Genomic DNA, 25,575 nt, shown 5'->3' with positions numbered 1-25,575 from the left:
AAGTCTGGGCCCTGACTGGTCTGACAGCTACTTCCTTCTGTGTGGAAGCCAGGAGGCAAGGAAATGGAGGAAAATTTGGGATGGCCTGTGGCCAGAGCAGGTGGCTGGGGGTGGCAGCGGAATCTCTAGGGTTCCCCCGCCGCCATTCTTTCAGGAAGCCTGCCTGGGCCAGGGGAGGGTGGGCCTCTTCCACGTGTGGCCCTATCCTCAGGAAACACCCCCAGGGACCCCCATAGGCCCACTCCCTGATACTGACTGCCCCTCCCCCCATCCGCACAGGGCATCTCAGGCCAGAGAGGAGGCAATGCCCCAGCCTGCCCACCATCTGTCCCCAGAGAGGTCCCCCTCTAGCCCACAGCGCGTCCAGACAAGCCTTTCCTCCCAGGGTAGGGCCTGAGGGCTGGATAGCAAGTGTCAGGCCCGCAGGGCAGGCAGGGCACCCCCAACCACCAGCCATCACTTTCCACCCAGAACTCAGGAGGCCAGAGAGAACCAGAGAAGGTACAACTGAAAGAGAATCCAGTCCAGTTACCTCCCCCACCCCACCGCATTCAAATAGGGATTTGAATAGATTTCCTGAGCTGGGGGCGGTCACAGTCAAATCCTCCTCCGCCTGGACCCCGGGGCCCTTGCAGAAATCCCTACAGAGAAAAAGCAGCTATTTCTAGGTTCCCAAAACCCCAGGACCCACTCTCAGGGTTCTGGACCAGGTCCTGCCTCAATGTGCCCCCTGGGATGGATGGAGTTAGGAAGACCAGAGCCCCAGGCCCATAGCACCCCACCCGCCCCATGCTGCCCCAGGCCCAGGCAGGAAGCCAAGGGGAAGATGTGAGGGGAAGGAAGGGGCCCAGCGCCTGGGAGGAGGAGACACATGTGGGGGAAGGAATCGGAGGAGGCCCCTCCCCCATAGCCAGAATCTTGGGGGGTGGGGGGGTCAAAGGAGTTGAAAACCTCAGGCACCCTATTGGCCACCCAGGGGGTTCCTAGCCCCCCTCAGGACCCCCACAGAATCCCTTTTTGGGGCTTGATGCACACTGGAGCCAGCCTGGGGCTTTGGGAACTTTAACCCCAAGTTTGCCAGTTCTCAGCCTAGATGTGGGTTAACTGTGAGCCTATGAGCCCATTCCCGTTAACCTTGGGTGGGCCACCCCTGTATCCCCGAGTGTTACAACCCCCATATCCCCCGTACCCTGTGCCAGACCCCGCGGCGGTGGGGGCATCCTCCTCTCTACACGGCTGGCCCAGAGGTGCAGAGCACCAAGCCCCTGGGTACCAGCCTGGGATGCCTCCCACCACCCACCCTGGGGCAGGTCCGTCAGTGGCCGTCTCACCTGGGACATCTGGGGACGCAGGTTGACCTCCCGCAGGTTGATGGCTTGGGGCAGCAGGTTGTTGAGCAACTGGCACAGAAGGACGCCATCCCGGAGGGCCTGCGCCAGTTCGCACACCTGGGCCCCATCCCAGGTCACGCGGTGGCTGGGCGGCAGCACCCGGCACTGGATCAGCCAGTGGGTGCACTGGCGCCACAGCTCCATGGCTGCTAGCTTCCCGGGCCGGCCTGTGCACCCTCGCGGCCTCCTTCGCCGCCCGCCCGCTTGCCTCCGCTAGCTAGCTACCACTTCCTCTTCTTTGCCTGTAACTGTCGCCCTGAGACGGGGCGGAGGGGGAGCCGTGGGAGTGTGTGGGGGGGGCACCTGCAGCCCAGCCCCAGCCCAGCCCCTTTCAAGCAGGACCTGGCCTCTCCTTCCCCCACCAACTAGCACTGGGGCATCTGGGAGTGGGTTCAGGGTAACAAGGAGGCCTGCCGCCTTCCTCTGTGTCCAACCCAAGAGCGTACAACCTCGGAAACATACTCAAAATCCACCCTGTTCGCACCCCTCCCTCCTCCGCCTCCACCCTCATCCAGCCCCCAACCTTGGCAGCCTGGACCAGCAGCACAGTGTCCTCTGCCCCATGGCCGGGCTCCTGTCCTCACCCCCCCCCACAATCTGTACTCCCCACATCAGAGGGCACCTATGAACACCTAAGTCAAGTCAGGATGCCCCCACAGCCCCCCTCGTCTGGGATAAAAGTCATCCCTGCAGCCCACAAGGGCCTGCATGAGCACTCATCACTTCCCTGCCCTACTTCTCCCACTCTCCCCCACTTTGCGCTGTTCCAGCCAAACGGGCCTCCTCAGTGTTCTTCCAACATACTAGGTCGCCCCAGAAGTTTGCCCTAGCATCCTGCCACAAGGCCTTTGCACATGCTAGTCCTCTGCCTTAGGCAATTTCACGGCCAGCTCCCTCACTTCCTGCAAATTTTAGCTCTAGATCATCTTCTCATGAAGTTTTCCCAAACCTCTCCATTTCAGATCACAGCCTTTTTTCCCACCCCATCACACCCTATCCCACTTCCCCACCTGTTATTTTATTATACTTATTTCTTTATTGTGTATTGAGAAATTTGTGTCTGGTGTTGGAACCACTCCCCCCAGCACCTGGCACATATACATGCTCCATAAATATTTGTTGAATGAAGAATGAATGAATAATTGAAAGCTCTATGGCTCTACCTCTGACATTTATCCCAAATCCGTTCATTTATTTCCATGGCCCTGGCCACCATCATCTCTTTTTTTGGACTTTGATAGTGTCGTTCATTGGTTTAGCAAATATTTACTGTCTTTGTAGCCCTTATCATTATCTGAAATCATGTGCTCGACGAGGTCTCTCTACCCACCTCCACCCCACTAGATTGTGAGTAGTCTCCCCCCTCCGTCTCACAAGCACCCACCCACCCCACCCGCCACCCGAGCCACCCCCCGGATTTTCCTTTTTAATTATTGTAACCACTAAGGGGCGCTAGACTCCTTTCACTGGACATACCCCCTACCCTCTGACTGTATCAAAACCAGGCGGGGGGTGGGTCAAGGAAGGGATACCCCTCAGCCTGTCCTGAGACTGGAGTCTCTTCCACATTGGCAAATGGGGAAGCCCAGCCTGGAAATTCCCAGATTTACGATCCTACAGGCACCAAAACTTTCTTCCCCAACCATCCGTGGCTCTCTATGCGCCAATTTTCTCATCTGTAAAGTGAGTGACAGTAACCTTCACCGTTTAGAATTACGGTAGGGGTCAGAGATGGTGGGGCAGCAAAGATCAGAGGAAGACAGGATAGCGCTCCAGGGCTCCGGGCTTGAATCCCACCTTGACCAATCACAAGCCGTGTCAAACTTGGGCAAACTTGGGCTGAGCTGTCCCATGCCTCAGTTTCTGCATCTAGAAAATGGGGTGATGAAAACAGTACCCATCTCATTGAGAGGTCTACGTAAAAATGCAATGTGTTGAACCTGGGCAAGCAAAGAGAACAGTCCTGGCATACAGTAAGCGCTTAATGAATGTTAGCTGCAGCTACTGCTTTCAATTCTGTTGTTATTATTATGCGCTCTCAATAAATTTGGCCAGAGCGTCCTCTGTCTGGTTCCAGATCCTTCCCTCCCCCACCTTTCTCACCCTTGTCTCCGGGCGACAGGATGGAAGCCCCCCTCCCCTCCTTCCCTCCACTTAGGAAACCACCTGAAAGTTTACCCCCCAGTCCTGCCAGAGTCTAGATCAGCTCCAACGTTCTGTTACTAGGAGAGGCTGTCGTGTTTTCCCGCATCTCTCTCCACAAAACCCGACACCCAATGGGGTTCCTTCCCGGAAACCGAGGGGGGTGGTCTGGAGGAAGCTCACCCGGTCACGTCACAGCCGCCACCACTCCCTGCCAGGCGAGAGAGCCCGTAGGGACCGCCCCGCCCCTGCCCGGAACACTGAGGGGCTTAGGAGACATCGCCTTGCCCCTTCCCAAGGGGCCAGGGATGCTTAGGACCAGCCGGAGGCCCTAAGCGGAATCGAGGGGCCTGGCTCTAAGGGGCGGAACTAAAAGAGGAGTGAGGAGATGAGTGGGCGTGGTCAGCCCGAGAAGGGCGGGGGCAAATTTAAGGGGGCGGGGTCCACTAGTAGGAACGGAGTTTCCCAAGGGGGCGTGGTCTACGGGAAGAAGGTTTTATCTGAAGGGGGCGTGGTTAGCGAAAAGAGAGTTTCTAAGGGGGCGGGGCGAGAACAAGGGGGCGGGGTGAGAGCCCGGAGGTTACGGTTGGAGAAGGGGCGGGGCCTGGAGGGGCGGGGTTTAAATGGGAGGGACCAGGTGTTGGGGCTCGGTTCCCCTCGGGCGCGGCGGGTGAAGGCTGGACTTGGCTGGGACGGGGAGGGAGGGGTCGGGAGCCGCAGAGCCTCAGGCTTCCGCCAGGCCCCAGGTTCTTGGGAGCTCCGCGGGTCCCGGCCCAGGTGAGTGAGGGGCCCCAGGCAGATCCAGGACCGGGAGATTACTGGGGCAGGGAGTTCTCTTTTCCAGGTGGGGCCACCAGCTCTCAGGGAGGATCTGGGTGTCTGTCCACGTGCGTCCGCGAACGTAAAAGGGGTCGCCTGACTGGGACGCTGTGTATCACGCGTGTCCGTGTACCTGGGCGTCCTCCTCCAAGCGTGTTTTCTGTGCAACACGGAAAGCCTCCCTGCTTCCACTTTTGCCTGAACGGTGTTTTTAAACCACAGACCAGATCGTGCCCCTCCCTCACTTCAAACCCGTCCCGTCCCGAAGCTGCCCTTCCACCCCTCTGAGATGAAAATTCGAGGTCCACCAGTTCCTGCATCGTCTCTGCCTATCTTACTGCTCTCCACTTCACTCCTGGCTCACAGCATGCAGCCCCACCAGCCTCCCTGATGATGTAAGATGTACAAAGCAAGCTCCAGGCCTTTGCACTTGCCGTATCCCCACCTGGACTGCTCTTTCTCCACATCTTTGCATCACTGTCTCCCCTCTACTGAGGTCTCAGCTCCTACGTCACCTGGTGGGAGAGAGCCTCCTGACTACCTGTTTAAGGTGGCCTGCCCCAGCCAGCCTCCTTGACATTTCCCTGTTTTATCACCTTCATCGTTCACCCTTAGATATTACCTTCTTCATTCATCCTGCGCTTAATTTTTTTGTGTCTTGCCCACCGGAAGGGCCTTGGTCTCATTCATCACTGTTTCTCCAGGGTCTAGAACAGAGCCTGGCACGCAGTAAGCATTCAACCAGTCAATGTTTGCTCAAGTTTGAGGCTCCGCGTCCACCTGTGTCCCTGTGTCTCTGTGCAGGTGGCTGCCCTCCTGCACATGTGTGTATGTGTATGTGGCCAACAGAGCATGAATAATCCCCTTCCTCCTTTCGCCAAGCTTGCCTCTCACCCACCCCCTCTCCTGACTCTGCCCTGTTCCTCTCTCTTCTGCCCAGATATCCAGAAATTATTCCAAAGGACGCAGGGCAGGTGGATGACTTAATTGGCCTGTGGCTGACCTGTGCCCACTCTGAGCTCCCCCTGAACTAATCAGAGCCTTGTCAGCAACGCACCACCACACCCACTAAGGGGCACTTAAGACAGAGGAAGCTGGAGTCCGGGGACTCTTAAGACCAAGGCTGGGCCTGGCCCAGGTGACAAACAGGAAGTGCTCAGGCATCCAGGAGACACACCTGGCTTTCAGGTATGTGGCACCGGGAGACAGCACTCTGCTCAGTTCCCCCGCCCCTTAAGCCACCTAGGGGCAGTCTGGGAACTTCCTGACCCTTTCAGGCCCTCAGCCCAGCTGACTCAGGTCATAAGAATCCGGGTGCTATTTCCCTGCAGACCCCCCCAGGCCCAGAAGATCTTGGGGGCAGGGGAAGCAAAAAGCAAACCGCTTGCTTCCCTCCCATCCAGGGCAGTTTTTTCCACCAGACACTTGAGACACACCGGGGCCTGAGGCCTGCGCCATGATTAACATGTCCTAAAGCATCTGAGACCTAAATTTGACTGCAGTAATAAGGAAATGGATCTGCTCCGAAATATGAAAATCTGCAAATGCTTATTTGCTGACAAGTCTACAAAAATATGACCCTTTCATGTCCTTAAAAATGGCATTACATGGGGCTTCCCTGGTGGCGCAGTGGTTGCGAGTCCGCCTGCCAATGCAGGGGACGCGGGTTTATGCCCCGGTCTGGGAAGATTCCACATGCCGCGGAGCGGCTGGGCCCGTGAGCCATGGCCGCTGAGCCTGTGCATCCGGAGCCTGTGCTCCGCAACGGGAGAGGCCACAACAGTGAGAGGCCCGTGTACCGCAAAAAAAAAAAGAAAAAGTGGCCTTACATTGGAAAGACACCTATGGGTTAGATTTCTGTACAATCTAAGAATCTTTGAGTATGCATATAGGCGGCTGAGACGCTATGGACTTTAGTAAATTAAATTCTCCCCAGCCTACAATTTCTTTCACCCCAAGAACCACCTGGCTTGCTCCCTCAAAATCCTCCCAGTGTTCACCAACAGAGACCTTCCCGGGCCACCCTATGGAAAAATCTTAACTCCAACCCCTTGAATCTTCATACCCCATCCCTGGTTTCAGTTTCTTGTTTAGGTCTCTCGGATCTATCCTATACTTCCTCATCTAGTTACTTCTTTTTCCAATCCCTGTCTTCCCTACTAGAACATCCCTAAGGACAGGAATTCTGGTCTGTTTTGTTCACTGCTAGGTCTCTAGTGCCGAGAAGGGGCATCTGGCACACAGTGGGTGCCCCATGAATGTTGGTTTGAGTGAATTTGTTAATTAAATTTCGCCAAAACGTAGCAGTATGTCATCTGCATAAAAAAACTGCATTACATTTGAAAGCAATGCAGAGGTCTTTTCCCTTTGCAAGAATCCCAGTGAAGGCATGACTCTTTCCATGAAATCACAGCCTATTCTAAATTAAAGTTACTCATAGCCAGATTTTAATCTGATATATATATATATATCTCAAATATAATTCAGATATAATTTATAATTAAGATATATAATCGGACTATGGGTAACATCTTTAACTTAAAGTATAAATATATAAATAGTTATACAAAAATGTTTATATATTTTAAATATAAATATTTATATATAATTATATTTATATATTTTAAATATAAATATTATATATTAAAATATTATATAGTATACATTAAAATATTTTAATATATTATATATAATTTATGTAAAGATATACTTTATATTAAAATACAATATATATTTTTATATATGCATATACAGAGAGAGTTGCATTTTAAGGTTCAATAAGATATGGGCTGCTGTCTTCAGAACCATGAGGAACATGGAAGGGCTGAGCCGGATGCTCAGGATTCAGGAGTAACTATTCCCATTTTACAGATGAGGAAGACTGGGGCCTTTTGGAAGTACAAAGCACAGCCCCTGCAGCCTCTACCCCTGAGAGCTCCATGCAGGTGCCACAGGATGGAGAGGACTTTGCTGGCCAACCATGGTACCACGGCCCACTGTCCCGCCAGGTACCGCTGCCTCCTGCAGGACCTCAGGACCGTCTGATGGGGAGTCTCACCCCTTTGACCTTTGACTTACTGGGTACTCCTGGATCCCAGATGAGGGGCTTAGGGTCAAGGTCTATCGGAAAGAGTGGCTCAAGGGCTGGGGACTGTCTTGAAGCTTCGTTGGTGTGGCATGTCACTTCTTATATTTAAATTATCACTTCCTTTGGGAAGGTGTTGAGGATGGTGTTGGGGATTGAAGAGGGTCCTAATGACCCCTCAAACCACCCCTTGGCTCTGCTTTCTCTCTCTGGATCCCAGGCCACCCGTGGCCGCCAGGGGCCCATCTCCCTCTCAATCCAAAGTTCCTCACCCTCATCTCCAACTTAGGGGTCACCTTCAGGAGTTCCAGGACCTGGGGTATCCAATCCAATCATGAGGGGCAGTGTAGCTTAGTGGTTAAAACACCACACTTTAGCACCAGACAGCCTGGGTTCAAGTCCCATCCCTACAACTCACATTGGGTGTGAACTAGGGCAAGATATTCGATATCTCTGGGCCTCAGCTTCCCCATCTGTAAAATGGGCATAATAGTACCTACCTCTTAACCTTGGTAAAGGATGAAGTGAGTTCATACATTTTACAACTAAAACAGTGCCTGGCAAATAACAAGGGCTATACATGTGCCCATTGTGCATACTGTCCAGTCCCCGGCCCCCATCACCAGCTCCACTTTTCCCCTCTGCAATGTTGTGGCCCTCAGCCCCTGTTTTCACACCAGCCACCATGGCTGGCATAAGACTGCTTGACCATTATTTTAAAGGTTGATTTAAAGGCCACAGTTTGTTTGGAAGGACCCAGTGAATGGCTTTTCTGGAAGCCACATTTGCATAGCAAGCTCAGTGCATGTCCTTGGGTTGGAAGTTGCATAAGTCAGTGCTGGCTAGTGGCTGTAAAAAACATTCCCAAGATGTCACCAGCCAGACTTGATCAACATTTAAGGGTGTGACTTCCCTGGTGGTCCAGGGAAGACTCTGCACTCCCAGTGGGCAAGACTCCACACTCCCAATGCAGGGGACCCAGGTCTGATCCCCTGGTCGAGGAACTAGATCCCACATGCATGCTGCAACTAAGGGTCCACGTGCTGCAACTAAGAGTCACATACCACAGCTAAAGATCCCGCATGCCGCAACTAAGACGCGGTGCAGCCTAAATAAATATTAGAAAAAAAAAATTTAAGGGCTAGTTCATGTCACAACCTGAGGGGATGCAGAGCTCCAAAATGAGTCAGACCCAAGCCCTTTCCATCCTGTGTCTTCGCCATCCCCTAGGGCTTTGGAGACATCAACTGACAGGACAGAACCTGTAGGATTGTACAGGAGAATTTTATTGGTCAGGTCGGGACATTCCCCACAGCCCTTCTGCCCTCATACCATTGGCCAGATCTTGTCACATGACAGCTAACTGCAAGGGAGCCTGGGAAATGTAGTCCAGAGGTATGCCTATGAAAAAAGAAGAAATGGTCTGACACAATGGTATCCAGTCTCTGGGTTTTTTTGAGTGGGTGGGGAGTCATCATTAACTACTGATACAGGCTTATGCCTAAACCCCTTGCCCCTGTCCTCCATCCCCAGAAGGCTGAGGCCCTCCTCCAGCAAGATGGTGACTTCTTAGTTCGTGCATCTAAGTCCCGTGGGGGCCACCCTGTGATCTCCTGCCGTTGGCGGGGCTCAGTCCTACACTTCGAGGTGTTCCGTGTGGCCCTGCGCCCCCGGCCAGGCCGGCCCACAGCCCTCTTTCAGCTGGAGGATGAGCGTTTCCCAAGCCTGCCTGCCCTGGTTCGCAGCTATGTGACCGGCCAGCGTACACTGTCCCAGGCCACGGGAGCTGTGGCATCCAGGCCAGTGACGCGGCAAGGACCTATTCGACGCAGCTTTAGTGAAGACACCCTCCCAGACGGCCCGGCTTGGACAGAGCCACTCAGGTACCACAGGCTCCCAACCTCCCTGACGACACCCAACACCCCCCAGGGTCCTCCACCTCGGCACTGTCCACTAGTGACATTGGCGGCCAGATTATTCTTGGCTGTGGGGGGCCGTTCTGTGCATTGTAGGATGTTCAGCAGCGTCCCTGGCCTCTATCTACTAGATGCCAGTAGAATCCTCTGTACGTCATTCCCCTAGTTGTGACGACCAAAAATGTCTCCTGACATGCCCAAGTGTCCCCTGGGGGTATCAGGCACCCTGGTTGGGATCCACTGGTTCCGAATGATGGGATGTAAGGTTTTACGGGTGTTGATGGGGGCTGCTCTGCGCAGAGTAGGACAACACATCTCCCCCATCTCTGTCCCCAGGGCTAGGAAGCGGAGTGACAGTCAGCCCGCAGGCTTGGAGCATATGGGGCAGCCAACAGAAGACCACCCTGGTTCAGGTAAGGGTCTTCCAGGACAATACATAGCTCAGAGATTGCTCTGCCACTCACTACCCAAGTGAACTTTGGCAGGTGACTTAACCTCCTGGAAAAAAGAGATGGTGATGCTCTCAATGTTGTCATGGTGATGAAAAAACACAGGACTAAGGAACTTTGTAGGTGCTTAAAAATGTGGGTTTATGATGATTCCAAGAAGCCCTCTGTTCTCTAACCATGGCTGACCTCTCTAATAATTCCTCTCACATCCCGTACTCACTCTGGCCACATAGTCTTCCTTTCAGTTGCTGGAACCTTCCAAATTTGTTCCTGCCTCGGGGCCTTTGCATTTGCTGTTCTCACCATTGGAGAGCCCATTCCCTAATCTTTACCTGGCTGACTCCTTCTCATCTAATGTGAGTGCTTCAAAGCAGCTGATCCTGACCATCCTACATAAAGGAGGAGTCTCCCTTATACCCTGACTGCCCTGTCCACACCACCCCCCAATTCAACATGAGCCCTCGTTGTGTGCCAGACACTCTGCTAAGTGCTGAGATATGTCAATGAACAAGAAAGACAAAGATCCCTGCTCAAGTGGAGCCAACATCCTATTAGAGGAAGAAGGGCCATGAACAACAAAAATGAGTCAATTACATATGCTTTGGGTTAAAAATTAAAAGCAGGACACAGTAAGGAGTATGCGAATGGTAATGAGTATTACAATTTTAAGTAGTAGTTAGGAAAGGTCCCATGGAGAAAGATTTGAAGGAGATGAAGGAGGGAACGATGTGGATAATTGGATGAGAATGACCCAGGCAGAGGGAACAGCCATTGCAAAGGTCCTGGGGCCAGAACAAGAGTTTGAACTGTTCACTGAACCAAAAGGAGGTGAGTGTAGCAGAAACACTGGGAGTGAGGGGGAAGTCACGAGAGATTGGGCTCAAACTGTGAGGGCTTCTTGGACTAATATGAGGACTTTGGCCCTTATTCAGAGCGAGCTGGGAACCGTGGGGAGGTTTTGAGCCCCTATAACAGGGTCGACTTAAATGCTTAGTAAATACAGAGTCTCCCAAAAGTCTGGGTGCAGTTTTAAGTTCCAATAACCTCAGAAGTAAATATGCCACAAACTTAACAGAAGACATCATTTGAAATTTTGATAAATTCAGTTTCTTTGATGCTTATGTAGCTTTGTGAATTTTGAATGACATTTTTCATTTTAATTTCATACAGTCAGGGCTTACCATCTTCAATCAGAGGGGCAAAAACAAAGAATTCAAACTTGCAATGTAGTATTCAAAAATTGCAAAACTACATACGTGTCAGAGAAAGTTCGTTTTCAAACCATTGGTAAGTGTGTAGCATCGATGTTGGTGAAGTTGTTCAATTTCAAAGCCACACCGAGATAGGCTGGGATACCTGGTTATTGGCTGAATGAGTGGATGAACCAGGAGGTTAGTAGCCCATGAAGCCACTGACCCCTCCCAGCTATCTTCTCTGTGTACCTCTTTCACCCCCTCTTGTATGACACCCAGGAGCTTCCACTATGCCTGCATCTGCCCTGCCTCGGACAGGTAGTGACTCCGTGTTGCTAAAGGTGCCCGTTCCCCTGGGGTCCATTGCTGACAGCCTCAGGGCCTCTGATGGGCAGCTTCATGCCAAGGCACCAACCAAGCCACCTCGAACATCCTCACTGATGCTGCCTGATGCCTCTGGATGCCCCCCAACGTACTGTGAGCTGGTGCCCCGAGTGCCCAGGGTCCAGGGAACACCTGCTGGCCACAGCTGCCCAGAGCCAGAGGCACCATGGTGGGAGGCTGAGGAGGAGGACGGATGTTTTGCAAGACCGCAGGCAGAGGTCTCTTTCTGCCCACCTGACAACCCCTTCTGCCTGCTGGGCTCCCAGAATCGGCCTCTGGAAACTGAAGTCCTGCATACTCTCCATGGCCTGTTCCTGGAGCACCATCCTGGGAGCACCGCTCTCCACCTGCTATTGGTGGATTGCCAGGTGGGTCACCTACAGAGGTTTTTCCTCCCCAGGCAGGGGCTGAAGCCAGGACAAGGGCCAACCCCACCTCACATCTGTATACTCACCCTGCTCCCTTGACTTCTCTACTCTTACCCTGGCCCCCCATCACCAGGCGACTGGCCTCCTGGGAGTGACCAAGGCTCAGCGGGGCGCCATGGGGGTCGCCTCTGGTCTGGAACTGCTCACACTTCCCCATGGGCATCGCTTGAGGTTGGAACTGCTGGAGAGGTGAGCCAGCCACCTGGAATCCCTAGGGTCTCCAAATCTCCCCATTCACGGTCCCCTAGGGAGGTGGGGCATGGGCAATGCCACCGACTGTCCCTCCTCACCCCCGCATTGCAAACCTCCCCACTGCCCCCAGACCCTTGCCTTCCGCCTCCACAGGCTCGAGACGCTGGCACTGGCGGGGGCGCTGGCAGTGCTGGGCTGCGCAGGGCCGCTGGAGGAGCGCGCGGCCGCCCTGAGGGGCCTGGTGGAGCTGGCCCTGGCGCTGCGGCCAGGGGCGGCGGGAGACCTGCCCGGACTGGCCGCGGTCATGGGCGCCTTGCTCATGCCCCAGGTGCGTAGGAAGCGGGGATGGGGAGGAGGCCAGAGAGCAAGTGATGGGAAAAAGTGGAGAGGAGGCGGGCTCAGCTCTCTTCCTCCAGGTGTCGCGGTTGGAACGCACGTGGCGCCAGCTGCGAAGGAGCCACACCGAGGCTGCGCTGGCCTTCGAGCAGGAGCTGAAGCCACTGATGCGGGCGCTGGATGAGGGCGCCGGTGAGTAGCATCTTTCGATGAGTGGTAACTAAGCGGAATCCCAATCCGGTCCTAAGCCCCGCCCGGGTCTTAGGTCCCCGCCCCTGCTTCTCTCCTAAGCCACGCCCCCTGCCCTAGGCCCGGCCCCTGATTCACATCCAGCTCTATGCTAGGCTCTGGCCTCTGGGTCTCGTGCCAAACCCCGCCCCTTCCTTCTGTCTTAGGCTCCACCTTGGCCTTACATTCCGCCCGTTGTTTCGGTCCTAGGCTCCGCCCCTTAAGCAAGGCTCCGCCCTCCTCGCCCTAACCCCCGCCCTCTGTGCGAGTCTCGGTCGGGAACTAATCCCTAGGCCCCGCCCTCACTCTGTCCCAGGCTCCGCCCCTGCCCTAGGCCACTCCCCGGTCCTGCTCTGGGCCAGGCTCAAGCCTCTGTTTCTGACCCAGACCCCAACCATTGCTTTGTCCTAGGGTGCCTCGGCCCAATGTATGTCGCACCCCTTCACCCTAGGACCCGCCCTCTGCCCGTAGCCCAGCCCAGACCCTTCCCCCAACAGGACCCTGCGACCCGGGGGAGGTGGCGTTGCCGCACGTGGCGCCCGCGGTGCGCCTGCTGGAGGGCGAGGAACTCCCCGGGCCCCTGGACGAGAGCTGCGAGCGGCTGCTGCGCACCCTGCACCGGGCGCGTCTGCTGGCCCGGGACGCGCCCAGATTCCGCGAGGCGGCGGCTCGGCGCCTGCGAGGTGAGCGCCTCCTCTGCGCCGGGTTGCCAGAGGGTCCCGGAACACCCCTCATGCTCCAACTCGGTGCCCCCAAACCCACCGGGCCAGGGACTAGAGCCTCCCACCACGCCTCCCAGAGCCCCACCCAAACTGGGACGGCCCGGCCCCACGGGGTTCTCACCCTAACACGCGCCGCAACCTGCAGTGTAGACGGAAACACTGCCCCCGAAGGGCGGCCCAGCCCCCCAGAGCCACGCCCACAGGGCCCAACTCCCACTCTTCCACCTGGCAAGGCCCTGCGCCTAGAGGATCTCGATCCGCCACCAAGAATGCCCAGCTCCCTCCTAAATGACTCAGACCTTCAACCTGGTAGAATAGAACGGCGCCCCCGCAGAGCTCAGAGCCACACCCCTCTCCTGCCCTGGGGCAGACCAGCCTCCAGGATCCCCGACCTGGGTCGTCCCTGCCTTCACTGGTGACCTTAGCCCCCCTGTCCCTCCAACATGGGCCAACCTCCTCCCCCCCCAAGTTTGTCGCGAAGGACGGCCCGGACCCCAAATCCCACCCTCGGGCGTGGCTCCATCTCCAGGCACAACCCCTAAAGTGGGTCCCCCAGGATCTCGCCCCAGGAACAGACTGCCCCGGTACACCCACCGAGCCCCTCAGCCACCCCACCCCCACTGCTGCAGACTCAGGAGCCCCCTCCCGGCTAACCCTACCCAGATGTCCAGGTAATCTCAGGCTGAGTCCCTCCGGGGTCAAAGTCCCGAGGGAACAAGGCAGTTGTGGGAGGGGCAAGGCAGTTGCCTGGGCCCTGCCCCCAGCCCCACCTGGCCCCGCCCCCAGGATTCCGGCCCCACCCGGAGCTGAGAGAGGCCCTGACCACTGGTTTCTTGAGGAGGCTGCTCTGGGGGAGCCAAGGAGCTGGGGCGCCGTGGGCCACACGTCTTGAGAAGTTCCAGCGCGTCCTCACCGTCCTGTCGCAGCGCCTGGAGCCTGACCATTGAGAGCACTGACCGCCCCCATCTTCACGCTGGGATACCAAGGCTTCCATGGAGACCAAGGAAGCCGCCCAAGCTTCCTCACACAGCCAAATGCAGTGGGGACCTGCACCCTGCCTCACAGGAGGGGACCTGGTTTGCAAGAACCCACCCTGTGCCCTAAAAAGGCACACTGATCCTGGCGGAGGGCAGCCTCCTCCCCACACTAGAAGACCCAGATGTCTGGAGGCTCTGGACGCCCTCTCCCACATGCCCCCTCGCATATCCCACAAAGGGTGAACGTGTGGCTTTTAATGTTAAAGAGAACTTGCAGATCTGTAAGAGGCCTGAGTTCAAATATGTTTTAAAAGCTGTGTGACTGGGCTTCCCTGGTGGCGCAGTGGTTGAGAGTCCGCCTGCCGATGCAGGGGACACGGGTTTGTACCCCAGTCCGGGAGGATCCCACATGCCGCGGAGCGGCAGGGCCCGTGAGCCATGGCCGTTGAGCCTGCACATCTGGAGCCTGTGCTCCATAGCGGGAGAGGCCACAACAGTGAGAGGCCCACATACCGGGAAAAAAAAAAAAAAAAAAAAAAAAAAAGCTGTGTGACTTCTACTAGATCACTTGACTTCTCTGTGCTGGCCTTCAACGTAAAAGTGGGGCCGTGTACTTTCTAGGGGTTATGGTGGGGATGAAAGCTCAACGTTTGAATGAGTTCATAGGTGAAGAATGCCTGGCACACAGTAGGTGCTCAACAGGTGCTACCTGTCCTTGGTGACCGGCAGTGAACCCCAAAGGGGTGATGTCTGGCACCCTCCTCCCTACTAGAGTCAGAGACAAGCACCCAACTCCTAAGAAGGGGCAGGGTTTGTCTATGGTGTCCCCAAGTTCGCTTCCCCTTCCTCGTTCCCTGTGTGGCCCTTAAGGAGGGTGGTATTTGATATCCAAGTCTCCTAATAAGGCACAGACTACAGGAGCTTTCCATCATTTTTTTATATAAAACAAAACGGCCCCAGCCGAGCGGCAGGAAGAAAAGATTCGAAACATGAGTATGTACATCGATGGTAGAAGGCACAGCGGGTCCATGTGGAGTGAGGAGTTGGGGGGTGGGGCTGGGGGCAGCAGGTTACACAGGTCTCAGCTGAAGCCACGGGGGAAGAAATAAAGTGCGTAGGTCCTGGGGCACCCCCCGTGGCCCAGAAGCAGCAGCCAACAGCCCCCCTCTTCCCGCCTCTGGCAGGGTTCAGTTGAGTGTGACACGGAGGTAGGAGGTGGGCACGTAGCCCTCACCTCCCTGTTTCCGCCTGACCCGGGTCCAGCCGTCGCCTTTATCTTCTTCCATGAGACTGAGGTCCTCGCCCTCGGCCATGGAGATGGTGCCCTCGCTGGACCCTGTCACGGGGGCGGCAGTGGGCTCAGGTCTGCTGGAGGCGGATCTCAACAGAACCCAGCCCCAAAGACCGCCCCCAAAGCCACCGATGCGCCACCCAGGCTGTCCTTACCTTCAAAATGGTAGATGGCCACACAGTGACCTATGGGGGATGCAGGCTCCTCCTCAAAATCTTCATCGAACTCCGTGTAGATGGGAGCATCCTGACCCTCCTCGGACGGGGGCTCTTCAGAGCTGGTTGGAGAAGGCAAAGCAGGTGAAGACAGGTTCACCCGGGGTCCGGGGACAGACCCACACCGGCCTCCCTGCTCACCTCTCCTTATCCTGTGATCCGTTGTTGCTGTTGCTGCTGCTGTCTGGTGGGGCGCTGGCTGGGGGGTCTGGAGGCCGAGTGTGCCGGCCCAGGGTGTCCCCCCGGTTGCTTAGGACCCGGCTCTCGGCTTCTGCCAGCCAAGCCTGAGAGGAGGGGACCACACAGTCAGCTCCAGGGCCAGGCTCTGGGGTCAGCCCACTCTGGCCTGGAGGTTTCCTGAGATCACCCATGCACACCCAAGGCAGTGATGAGAAACAGCTGAAGCAGCCCCCCCAATACCTCCCTGTCCCCCTCCCTCCCCCAAGAAGTGACTCAGCCAGGCCTGCCGGCCCCGCCCCTCCCCAGGGTCTTCCCTGACCTCATACTTCTGTACTTCCAATTTCAGACGTTCGATGTTGTTCAGGGTTTCTGTGATCCGGGGTTCCAAGCTGGCCGGGTCCCCCATCTGGGGTGTCTTCTCATATACATCCTTCATTTTCTTCAAGGCCTCCCTAGGGTGAGACAGACGGAGGAGAAAGAATCCCATGTGATTTAACAAACAAAAAATGTGGGCTTTGCTTCAGGGAGCTCAGCCAGTGCTTCATAGCTTGGGTTCAAATCCCAGGGTGGGCATTTCTTAGTTATGTGAGTTTGGGTTAAGTTACTGAAACTGTGTCTCAGTGTGCTTGTCTGAAAAAGAGAATAATGGGATCTATATAGCTATGTCTATATATCTCCTGGGAGTTGTTGTGAAGATGAGAACAGTGCCTTTATGTATTCAGATATATATTGAGTGCATACTACATACCAGGAACCTGTCCTAGGCATTAGAGATATAGCACTAAACAGGACAGTCAGGGTCCTACCTCTACTCACAATCTCTCAGGAAAACGGGAATTCTAATGATGCACGTAAGGGGTTTAGAATGGTGCCTGGCATACAGCAACACTCTCTAAACGCTAAGTATTACTATCATTAGTCCCCTGTCCCTACTTCCTCCATGTAATGGTTACAAGCATGGTCCTCTGGACTATGTCAAACCTGGGTTCAACTTCTTTCCAGTCCTAGTACCTGATGCACATGACAGATGAGGAAACTGGAAACAACTAGAATTCAAGGCCAGTCCGCCTGGACTCCAGAGCATGCACCCATAATCCCCCCATGATAAAAATTCAGGAATGATAGAGTTCTCGAATGGAACTTTACACCAATAAAAGCCGCTTTTGTACAAGAAGTTCTGTGCAAACGGCAAAACATCATTTGGCTGTCTGTCCACAAGTGGCAAACGTCATTCTTATTATGTAAGAGGACTGGGAAGAGAATCTTGTTGCTTGGAAAGAATGAGTAAAGATTTTCTTTTTTTAATCTGGCAGGTTTCTTTATCGTTAATACGTTAAGTGCTTTGAGTTATTAAATGAATAACCATATGCTTCTTTTTCTTTTAGCCAATTAATGAAGTAAGTGAGACGGATAGATGTTTTGATATTGAACCATCTTTGCATTACTGGGATAACACCCGAGTGATCATGATTTTTTTGTGGTCTTTTTTTTTTTTTAACTGCAGTAAAATATACATAATATAAAATTTCCCATTTGAGCTATTTTTAAGTGTATGGTTCAGTGGCATTAAATTCATTCATGTGGCTGAGCGATCACCACCACCGCGTGATTTTTTTTTTTTTTAATACGCCATTGGACTTGCTTGGCGAGGATTTTGCGATCTAAGATCATAAGTTAATTAAATAAGTCCATAATTTTACCTTCTTCAATTCTTGCTAACCCAATTTTGGAACTGAGATTCCACCAGCCTCCTAAATGAGCTGGCAGCTTTCGCTCTTCTTCTGTTTGTTGGAATGACTTATGTAAGATGGGAAGTCACCATTTCTTTTAAGTGTGGTAGGAATCACCTAGAAACCCACCAGGGCCTGGAATTTGTCGGGGAGGAGATCTTCGAGTATCATTTCAATGTAATTCATTTATTATTTCACCTTGTTCCTTACCTGCCCACCCCCTCACCTTACCTCTGGTCGATCTCCTTCTGTAGTTCACGGTTCCGTTCTTCCAGCTGCTGCTGAAGCCGCTTTCTCTGCTGCTCCGGGGGCAAGTGGCTGAAATCCTCGGTCACCACTGTCTGCAAGGCGGAAGAAGGCTGAGCTCGGGAACACAGAGTCTGAGCTTCCAGGGTCTAAGACATGACTAAGACACACCAAGTCCACCTTCCTCCCCACCCAAGGTTCTTGGGGGGCAAGGCCATGCACAGAGCAAAGCAGGTCCAGGTGGGGCCGTGGAAGGAGGGGGCCCAGCCGGCGGCAGGAAGCGAGCCCAGGGTCCCGCCACCCGGCCGCTGGGCAGGCTGGGGCCGCCCACTCCTCCTCCCCCGGAGGCCTCACTTACCCCACGGCTGCCTCGAAGGCTGCGGAAGGATGCTAGCCGCGGTTTGACTGACTTACTGATCTCACTCAGTATGGCCAAGGGGTCGAGGCCGGAGCGGGGGGACGGGGGTCCGTTAGGTAATGCCGAGGGCAGGGGGCCCCCCAGGGGGGAGAGGGGTGGAGGGCGCGGCTACCAGCAGGGGCCAGGGAGGACATGGGTCAGGAGGGGCAGGAGGACGTAGAGAACAAGGACGGATGAACGGAAGGACAATGGATGCAATAAAGAAAAAGGGGAAAAAAACCAAATGGAGAAAAGAAAAGAAAAAAAAAAGTAAGAAAACCACAACTCAAGATGCACAATCACACACACAGAAAATGCATGCAGAGAGCAACACAAAAACCTGGGAGGTGGCAGGAGGGCATTAATTAGATTGTGAGCCAGAAGGCCAGACCCCTCCCCCACCCTCCACCTCCCTCGCATCCTATGTCCAGTTTCTAGAATGGAGACTGGGGGTACAGGGAAGCCCATGTTTCTTGTCCCCCTCCCCAGCTTTCTGGGCTCACAGTCTAGAAGGTGGAGGGAGAAGCATGCAGGAATCAAGGTCTCAGACAAATATGGGGCCATAGACGTCAAGGGCAAACTGAGAGAAGGGTCAAAGGCATGAAATACCAAAAGGGTTACAGCTGGGGTTTAAGCTGGGGGACGGTACGTATAAACTGAAGAAGGGTATCAAAGTATACACCAAGAGGGATCCGAAGTATAAAACAGGAGTCAAAAGGTATAAACTAGGGACATGGGGATTGTCAAAGGTGTAAGAAGCCAAGGGTGTCCAGGTATGTGCCTGACACTGAAAGCTAAAGATCCCGAGAAAAACCAGCCTAAGGGTGGGGCGCCCAGAGATGCACCGGAGGATTGGAGAGACCCAGGGGGGAGTCCCTAGGGCTGGTGTCCCAATCCCTCACCCAGCCCTGAATACCCAAAGCAGTTCTTCTCCCAGCATCCTGAGAAGCAGCAGACAGACGCCACAGGCCCCCCTCCTTGCCCCCCACTCCCCAGCCTCAGGGGACTCCCAGGCCAATTGCCCGGCCGCCTTCCTTCCCTCCAGCCCGGGCCAGCAGCCAAGAGAAAAATTCCTGCCCAGGACTCAGCGTTCCGGCGGCTGGGGCTGACTCAGTGGGGGCCCCTGCTGTCTCCACTCACACCCATCCCCTCCACCCCAAGGGCCCCGGCCCCCACCTTGTTCCTCTTGCTGAAGGGCCAGCGCTTAGCTCGGCTGCGGCCGGGGCCTCGGAGCTCAGGCCGTCCATCTGAGGGGGTGCCCAGGCTGCTGTCCGAGGGCACGCGGTTCATGGGCTGGCTGAAGTCTTCAAATTCCACGTCGCCCGGGCGGGCAAAGCCTGACTTGTGCAGCTCGATTAGGACCTGGGAGTCCTGGGGGAGGGGATGGTGAGGGGCAGTCAGGGGAAAGACTGGGTGCCTAGCCTTTGGGCTTCTCCTCCTGCCCTCTCCCACCCCCCCGCCCCTGTGGTCCACTGGGACCAGGCACCCACGTTCTTGGCATCCACAGCATCCGCGGCCACCTTCATGCCCTCCAAACACTTGGCGATGATGGGTACCACCTGCAGCTCAGCCTCGGACAGGAGCCTGTACCCAGCCCCCAGGTGGGTGGCCCGCCGCTCGTCCATGTCCTGCAGCTTCTGCGGGGACAGGGGTGTGGGGTCTCAGGGGTGCTGATGGAAGGGCCGGTGGCAGAGTGATTCACTACACGAGCATGATGGAGACCCACACTGGCCCCAGCCCCAAGCCCAGTCTGGCAGGGAAACACAGAATCGAACACAGAGACTTCCAGCTCAGTGTGGTCAGGGAAGAAACAGGAGGCCAGGGAGATTTCAGAGGAGAATTTGAGGACCTCCCCTCCCCTTGCCTAGGGAGTCAGGAAAGGCTTCTCAAAGGAGGTGAAGCCAGGGATTTCAAGAAAAAGCAGACCCAGCACCAATACTGCCAGTCCCAGGGCTGGGACAGAGAGCAGAGTACAAGGCTGAAACAGAAGAGGGGAAATTCGAGATCTTTCAGAGGTGTTGTTAGAGTTGGGGCTTGGAAGAATAAGCAGGAGTTGCAAAAGGAAAGAAAGACAAATCTGGCAGAAAGAACAGCTTGAGTAAAAGCGGAGCACACTTTGACTATTTGTTTCTAATTCCTTCTCAATTTAGAGATTAGGGCATTACAGCCAGGGTTTTGACAAATGTGTAGGAGTTGGTTAACTCTGAGGTTTCAGGGGCAAGGTGGGGCTGGGGGTGTGGAGCACTTACATTAAAGATCTGGGGCATCTGGGAAAAATAGAAGTGAGCCTGGTCTCGGTTGAAGCGCTGTAGTTGGGCTGCATATTCATTTTTGCTTTCTTCTGCCATGTGACTCCGAAGGTGGGCCTGTTGCTTGGCCTGAGGAATATCGAGGTGGGGGTCATGGCCCAGTTCCAGCCTTGCCCAACCCTGACCCCCAAGCGTGTCTCAGACCCCACAGGCACCTTCTCCACATCAGCCTTGGTGGCATTGATATCCTGGTCCAGCCGCTCGGCCGTCTGAGCTGCCTTCTCAGCCTCCCGGCAGTCCCGCTCAAACTTACGCTTACTCTGTGTTGGGGACAGAACCAGAATGAAGGAGCCACCAACCAAAGTTTCACGGACTGGTGGGAAGTCACCCAGCAAATGGGGGTCGGGGCTGGAAACCCACAGCAGAGGTGGCGTCCTGGCCAAACAGGATACCTCTGTGGATTGGCAACCCTCACCCAGCTGCTCGGGGCCAGAGCCACGCTTCTCCACACCCACAAACTCACATTCTCTAGCTGCTTGAAGCCACTTTCCAGCTGCTGCTGGGCCCGACGGCCTTCTTGGAAGTGCTATGGAAAGAAGGGGTGATAAGGCTCACCCTGGTTTCAGGGGCCCTTGGGAAATCCCAGAGAGGGGATCACCCACCATCTTTCTCTCCTGTTTCATCTCCTGTGAGTACTTGGCCAGCTCGAGACACACGTGGACACTGAGGTTCTCGGCCACCAGCTCCCGCTGGCCCGCAAAATCATTCACCTCCTGGAGAATCTGCACAAATGACTGTTGCTGGCTGAACCTGGGATGCGGTGGAGGGGGACAGGGGCTGAGGGTCAGGGTCCCCAGGAGCCACATGCCCCAGGACCCACCTCTGTATGAGAAAATGTGAGCCCCAAGACATTCACCCCAGAAGCAATGATATATTCTGGTCTGCATACCCAACCCTTGGGGGGGACAAAGGACTCACAATTCTCAGAATTTGGGGGGTTTTAGAAAGGGGATATGATGCTTACACCACCTTTTTGCATCACCCTAGTGGTGTCAGCGGCAGCATCCTGTAACCAAATACTATAAATGTTTTTGCAAGGAGAAATATTAATGTCCACGCTAAGTGGGATAAAAACCAAGACCGCAATGAACGTAATAAACATCAAGTCAGTTCAGGTCGGAGGTTGCCTCCAAACAAGTGACCAAAAGAACTTTTGATTTCTAGAGCTTTTTGGATTCTGGACCTGGGGACCTGGAATAAAGTGAAATGGTCTGGGCATTGTTTAAACACGTTATCTTAATCTTCACATGAGCCCCTACAAGGACATCATCATCATCCCCAATTCACAGGAGAGGAAAACAGAGGCATAAAACTTAAGTCACTTGCCCAGAGTCATTCATTTAGTAACTGTTGGAACCTCTCCCATTTAACAGGCGAGGAAAATAGAGGCGGAGAACTTGAGTCAACTGGCGGAAGCAGTTTGGCTGGAAAGTAGTGGATTTAGAATTCCAACACAGGTAATACGGTTTCTGCATCCAAGCTCATACCTCTAGGTGGAACTGGGGTGAGAAGTGAGGGGTCTGCTTGGGTGGCCCAGCTTGAGGGAGAAGAAGTGGCTCCCATACCCCCTGCCCTCCCAAATCTAGCCCTGCATCAATCCCCTCTTCATTCTTACTTGGATTCTGGGTCATCTTTGCCAGGTCTTTTAGGCATATATTTTTTCACCAGGCTCCTACGGAGAGAGGCAGGAAGGCTGAGCCCCCAGCCCTCCCACCGCTCCCCCTAACCCCAGGGCGAGGCCACCCTAGGGTCTCACCGCAGCTGCTTTGCATAAGCCTGCTCCACCTCCGTCCGCTCTTTCACGAACTTCACGTATCTGTCCAACAGGTCCAGACCCCACTGCGTGTGCCGCTCGAGCACCTCAAACTGATCCTAGCGGGGCATTGGGAGGACTGGGGTCAAGACCTTGGGACCCCACAGCCTCCGACCAAGCGGCAGGGGAGCCTCCAGGCTCCAAGCTTCAAGAAGGCGTGGTTTCCCGGCCGCGCCCCGGAGCGGCGCGGGGGGAGGCAGGAAACCCGCGGGAACCCCCTCCCCTTCCCGGGAAGGGCCAGGGAGCAGGGGCGGGGCCCCAGCTGGACTACAGGGTCCCTTCTCCCGACGTCCAAGAGAGGTGTGGAATGGGACACGGCCACTCCCCCTGCCCCGGCTCCCCTAATCCCCCCCAGATTCCAGAAAATCCGGCCGGCCCGGCGTGAGTCAGGGCCAGAGGCGCAGGGTTCCCTGCAGCCTGGGGGGCCTCTGAATGGCCAGAGGGTGGGCACCAGGTTCCCCCGGTTGCCATGCTTCCCCGGGTGCCCCGAAGGGTGACTCAGTTTCCCTCACTGATTCCACTGCGCCTCCAAAAGAAATCCCAGCATTGGTGTGGGGGGCGATCTAGTTACCCTGGGACACCCAGGAACCGAGGAGTGCCACCGTCCCCAGGAAGAGGAGGGGTCAGAGGTCCCGGCTATGAAAGGGGAAAATTTCTGGGACTTCCAGGGCACAGGTTCGAGGCGGTCAGGTGGCGGCCCCTCCCAGTGCCTAGGGCGGGCTGGGGGAGGGGGCTGAGGCCGAACCTCGCAGCCCCCTTCCCCCTACAGGGTCCCAAGCCCCTGGTTGTTGATTATAGGCAACGTGAGGGCGGTCTGTACTTCCAGGTCCCACGTGGGGTTGATAGTGGCCAGAGGGTCCCCTCCCCCGCCCCAGTCGGACAGGCGGAGGGCGGGCAGGGGCCCAGGGGCCGTAAGATAAGCCGCCGGCCCAGTCAGGGCGCTCAAAATAGGTGACCTCTCCCGGCCGCTCCGGCCTGGTCCCAGGACTTCTTTTGCCCTCCTCACTATGAACCCCGTACCTCAGTTTCCCTACGCCGCTCCGGCAGGGTCGCCCTCCGCTCCCGGGCGTCCTGAAACGCCCTAGGAAACTCCGAATGAGGGCGGAAAGCGGGGATTCCAAGGGGTCGGTGGAAGGGAAAGCGCAGAGACCCCTCTAGGGTACTGCAGGGGCAAAGCGGGGGTCTGGACCCCAGGAAGGGAGGAACTTGGAGCCGGGCGGATCGGACTCACCCACAGTTCGGTGCCCCAATCCATGCTGCTCCCGCCGATGCCAACGCCGCCGCCGCACCCGGTCCCCACCGCCCGCCGCCGGGAGACTCAGCCAGGGCGCTGAGCCCGGCCCCGCCCCGTTAATGCCCCGCCCACTCCAGGCTCTGCCACGCCCCATAGGCTCTGCCACGCCCCCGCCCGCGCGGAGCTCCGGCGCAGCCCCCTAAAGGTGAGGCACACCCCAGGAGGCGGGGCCCCACAGACGCCCCGCCCCCTCTTAAAGGAACGTTGCCGCCCGAAGCCACTGGACAGACTCCTTAAAGGACCCCCACCCATTTTCCAAATCCCTTAGGACCCTCTTGTCCTCCCCACACCTAACCCGCCGTGGATTGTTTTTCCTTTCCTTTTTCCTTTCAACCATTCATTAAAGGGCCAAGACACTAAAACCCCAACCCAAGAGGTTCTTCCCCCACCCCATCGCAGGGAGAAGCTGAGGTCACCTCGCTCTTGCGGGCCGGCCCGGCTCCAGACGTCTACGTTCGTCCCACTAATGGTCTGGTCCCTCCGGCCACAGGGCGGATGGGAGGACTTCGATCCTGTCCAGGACGCGCCTCCACCAAGGCCTGGTCCATTAGCGCCCCCACCGCATCCTGCCTCCTTCCCCAAATCTGCGCCTGGAAACTAAGGACGAGCTGTCCTTGGGGCGCCGGGCCCAGGCCTTTCCCCGGCTCCCGTCCAGTTCGAGCCTGCACCTGCCCATTTTCCAGTTGCATCCATTAAGGCACAATCAGTTTTAATTGTCTGCACCGACCCTGGGATTCCGACTCCACCCCCGACGCCCCTAGAACCCTGGGGCTTGGAAGTCTGTCGTCCCTGTCATAAAAGTCTGTTCACACGTTGTTAATCCCTTTGAGGCACTGGGATGAAAGGGGAGAGATCCTAGTAGCAACCTCCTTCATCCTCTCCCTCTTCTGGTGCTTTCTCTTTGGCTACAGAGGTGACAGTCGCCCTGCTGGGGCTGGGGGCTCCGGGCCCCCGGGGACAAGTTAGGCTCTGAGCCCGCAGGCTCCCAGTACACAAAACCGAGGAGCCCAGGAGGATCGCTCCAGGAGCCCACACTGGGACAGATGGCTCTGCGAGGACCTGGCCCCACCTGCTGGTGGCTTCTGAGTTAGAAAACTTCAAATTACAAAGTAGACGTGCTCCGGAGGTTAGAGGATCAGATCGAATCAGGAATTCAGCCTGGGGTCTGGAACTCAGTGGCTCAGCCTGGGAGTAGGGTCTCAGCCTCTAAATGAAGCTGGGATTCATCCCAGGTTGGCACCACAGTTGGGATGGAGTCTGACTGGGATAGGAGGCTTAGCAGAGGGGTCAGCCACCCAGTCGAAGGCCTGGGACTCAAACTAAGGTCCACAGGTCAGTCCTAATCTGAGGTCAGTCCAGGTGGAAGCTCAGCCAGAGATTAAGGCTCAGTATAGGCTGAGGGTAGTAGGGGGTCGGGGAGTCTAAGTTTCGGCGGAGGTCAGGGCTCAGCTGCAGGTAGGGGGCTCAGGCTGGGGCCGGGATTCAGTCTGACTCAAGACCAGCCTGGGATCTGGGGATGGGCCTCCAGTTGCCTCACTCCAGGACAGAAGGGTCCACCTAAGGCTGGTGACTCAGCCTGGGATCATGGGTCATCGTAGGGTCAAGATTTAGCTTGGGGCCAGGTTTGGCCTCTCTGTGGATCAGGAAGATTAGGAGAACAGGACAGGCTTTAGCAAATGCATGCGTTTACCAAAAGCCTGAGCTTTGGCTGGGAGCCACATCCCCGGGGTAAGAAAGAGGACGTCCGTCCTTAGGGATACTGGGAAGTGTAGTTTATTGAACGTCCCCTTGAGCTGTTTCTGGGTAATGTAGTTCTGAACGGGTCTGTCAGTTAAGAG

General features: G+C 55.6%; 3 protein-coding genes across 7 annotated transcripts in view; 1 reads left to right on the top strand and 2 right to left on the bottom strand.

Annotated features, from left to right (window-relative positions):
* Positions 1 to 1,535, bottom strand: part of VAV1 (vav guanine nucleotide exchange factor 1) — a gene marked incomplete at its 5' end in the record, with an annotated part of 52,248 nt that extends 50,713 nt beyond the window's left edge. Inside the window, one exon of the mRNA XM_082835938.1 lies at positions 1,332 to 1,535. Coding sequence (XP_082692064.1) covers positions 1,332 to 1,535 — 204 coding nt within the window. The remainder of the gene's footprint in view (positions 1 to 1,331) is intronic.
* A 2,706-nt stretch (positions 1,536 to 4,241) lies between these two features.
* SH2D3A (SH2 domain containing 3A) lies at positions 4,242 to 14,354 on the top strand. Of its 2 annotated transcripts, XM_082835474.1 has the most exons (11): positions 4,242 to 4,310; positions 5,293 to 5,540; positions 7,224 to 7,360; positions 8,971 to 9,320; positions 9,690 to 9,766; positions 11,275 to 11,747; positions 11,881 to 11,996; positions 12,153 to 12,327; positions 12,416 to 12,527; positions 13,061 to 13,246; positions 14,072 to 14,354. In XM_082835474.1, exons 3-11 carry the CDS (start codon positions 7,292 to 7,294, stop codon positions 14,230 to 14,232), a joined length of 1,719 nt encoding a protein of 572 aa, XP_082691600.1. In that variant the 5' UTR covers positions 4,242 to 4,310; positions 5,293 to 5,540; positions 7,224 to 7,291; the 3' UTR covers positions 14,233 to 14,354. The 2 variants fall into 2 exon arrangements, with proteins under 2 accessions (XP_082691600.1, XP_082691601.1); XM_082835475.1 differs by lacking the exon at positions 5,293 to 5,540 and having other exon boundaries at positions 4,257 to 4,310.
* Positions 14,355 to 15,146: 792 nt separating this feature from the next.
* Positions 15,147 to 23,736, bottom strand: TRIP10 (thyroid hormone receptor interactor 10). Of its 4 annotated transcripts, XM_082837317.1 has the most exons (15): positions 23,675 to 23,736; positions 22,387 to 22,502; positions 22,246 to 22,302; positions 21,233 to 21,380; positions 21,094 to 21,156; positions 20,786 to 20,890; positions 20,571 to 20,699; positions 19,812 to 19,958; positions 19,498 to 19,692; positions 18,283 to 18,450; positions 17,910 to 18,019; positions 16,268 to 16,400; positions 15,910 to 16,052; positions 15,709 to 15,830; positions 15,147 to 15,598 (listed from the first exon to the last, which is right to left on the bottom strand). In XM_082837317.1, the coding sequence occupies exons 1-15, from the start codon at positions 23,696 to 23,698 to the stop codon at positions 15,450 to 15,452; spliced, it is 1,809 nt and encodes a 602-aa protein (XP_082693443.1). In that variant the 5' UTR covers positions 23,699 to 23,736; the 3' UTR covers positions 15,147 to 15,449. The 4 variants fall into 4 exon arrangements, with proteins under 4 accessions (XP_082693443.1, XP_082693440.1, XP_082693442.1 ...); XM_082837314.1 differs by lacking the exon at positions 18,283 to 18,450; XM_082837316.1 differs by lacking the exons at positions 18,283 to 18,450; positions 23,675 to 23,736 and adding an exon at positions 23,464 to 23,519.
* Between the last annotated feature and the right edge of the window lie 1,839 nt (positions 23,737 to 25,575).

The sequence above is a fragment of the Leucopleurus acutus genome (genome assembly GCF_964270905.1).
Source record: "Leucopleurus acutus genome assembly, chromosome: 3".
Lineage (NCBI taxonomy): Eukaryota > Metazoa > Chordata > Mammalia > Artiodactyla > Delphinidae > Leucopleurus > Leucopleurus acutus.
The sequence above is the reverse complement of the archived record's forward strand: the minus strand, read 5'-3'. Positions and strand labels throughout refer to the sequence as shown.

Excerpts from the sequence above, each read along its gene's own strand:
- SH2D3A (XM_082835474.1), top strand. The coding sequence starts at position 7,292 with ATGCAGGTGCCACAGGATGGAGAGGACTTTGCTGGCCAACCATGGTAC. Across the intron at positions 11,748-11,880 it reads TGCTATTGGTGGATTGCCAG|GCGACTGGCCTCCTGGGAGT; the intron begins GTGGGTCACCTA and ends CCCCATCACCAG. Across the intron at positions 12,328-12,415 it reads GCGCCTTGCTCATGCCCCAG|GTGTCGCGGTTGGAACGCAC; the intron begins GTGCGTAGGAAG and ends CTCTTCCTCCAG.
- TRIP10 (XM_082837317.1), bottom strand. The coding sequence starts at position 23,698 with ATGGATTGGGGCACCGAACTGTGG. Across the intron at positions 22,303-22,386 it reads GCTTATGCAAAGCAGCTGCG|GAGCCTGGTGAAAAAATATA; the intron begins GTGAGACCCTAG and ends CTCTCTCCGTAG. Across the intron at positions 18,451-19,497 it reads CCTTCAGCAAGAGGAACAAG|CCGCGCCCTCCACCCCTCTC; the intron begins GTGGGGGCCGGG and ends CCCTGCTGGTAG.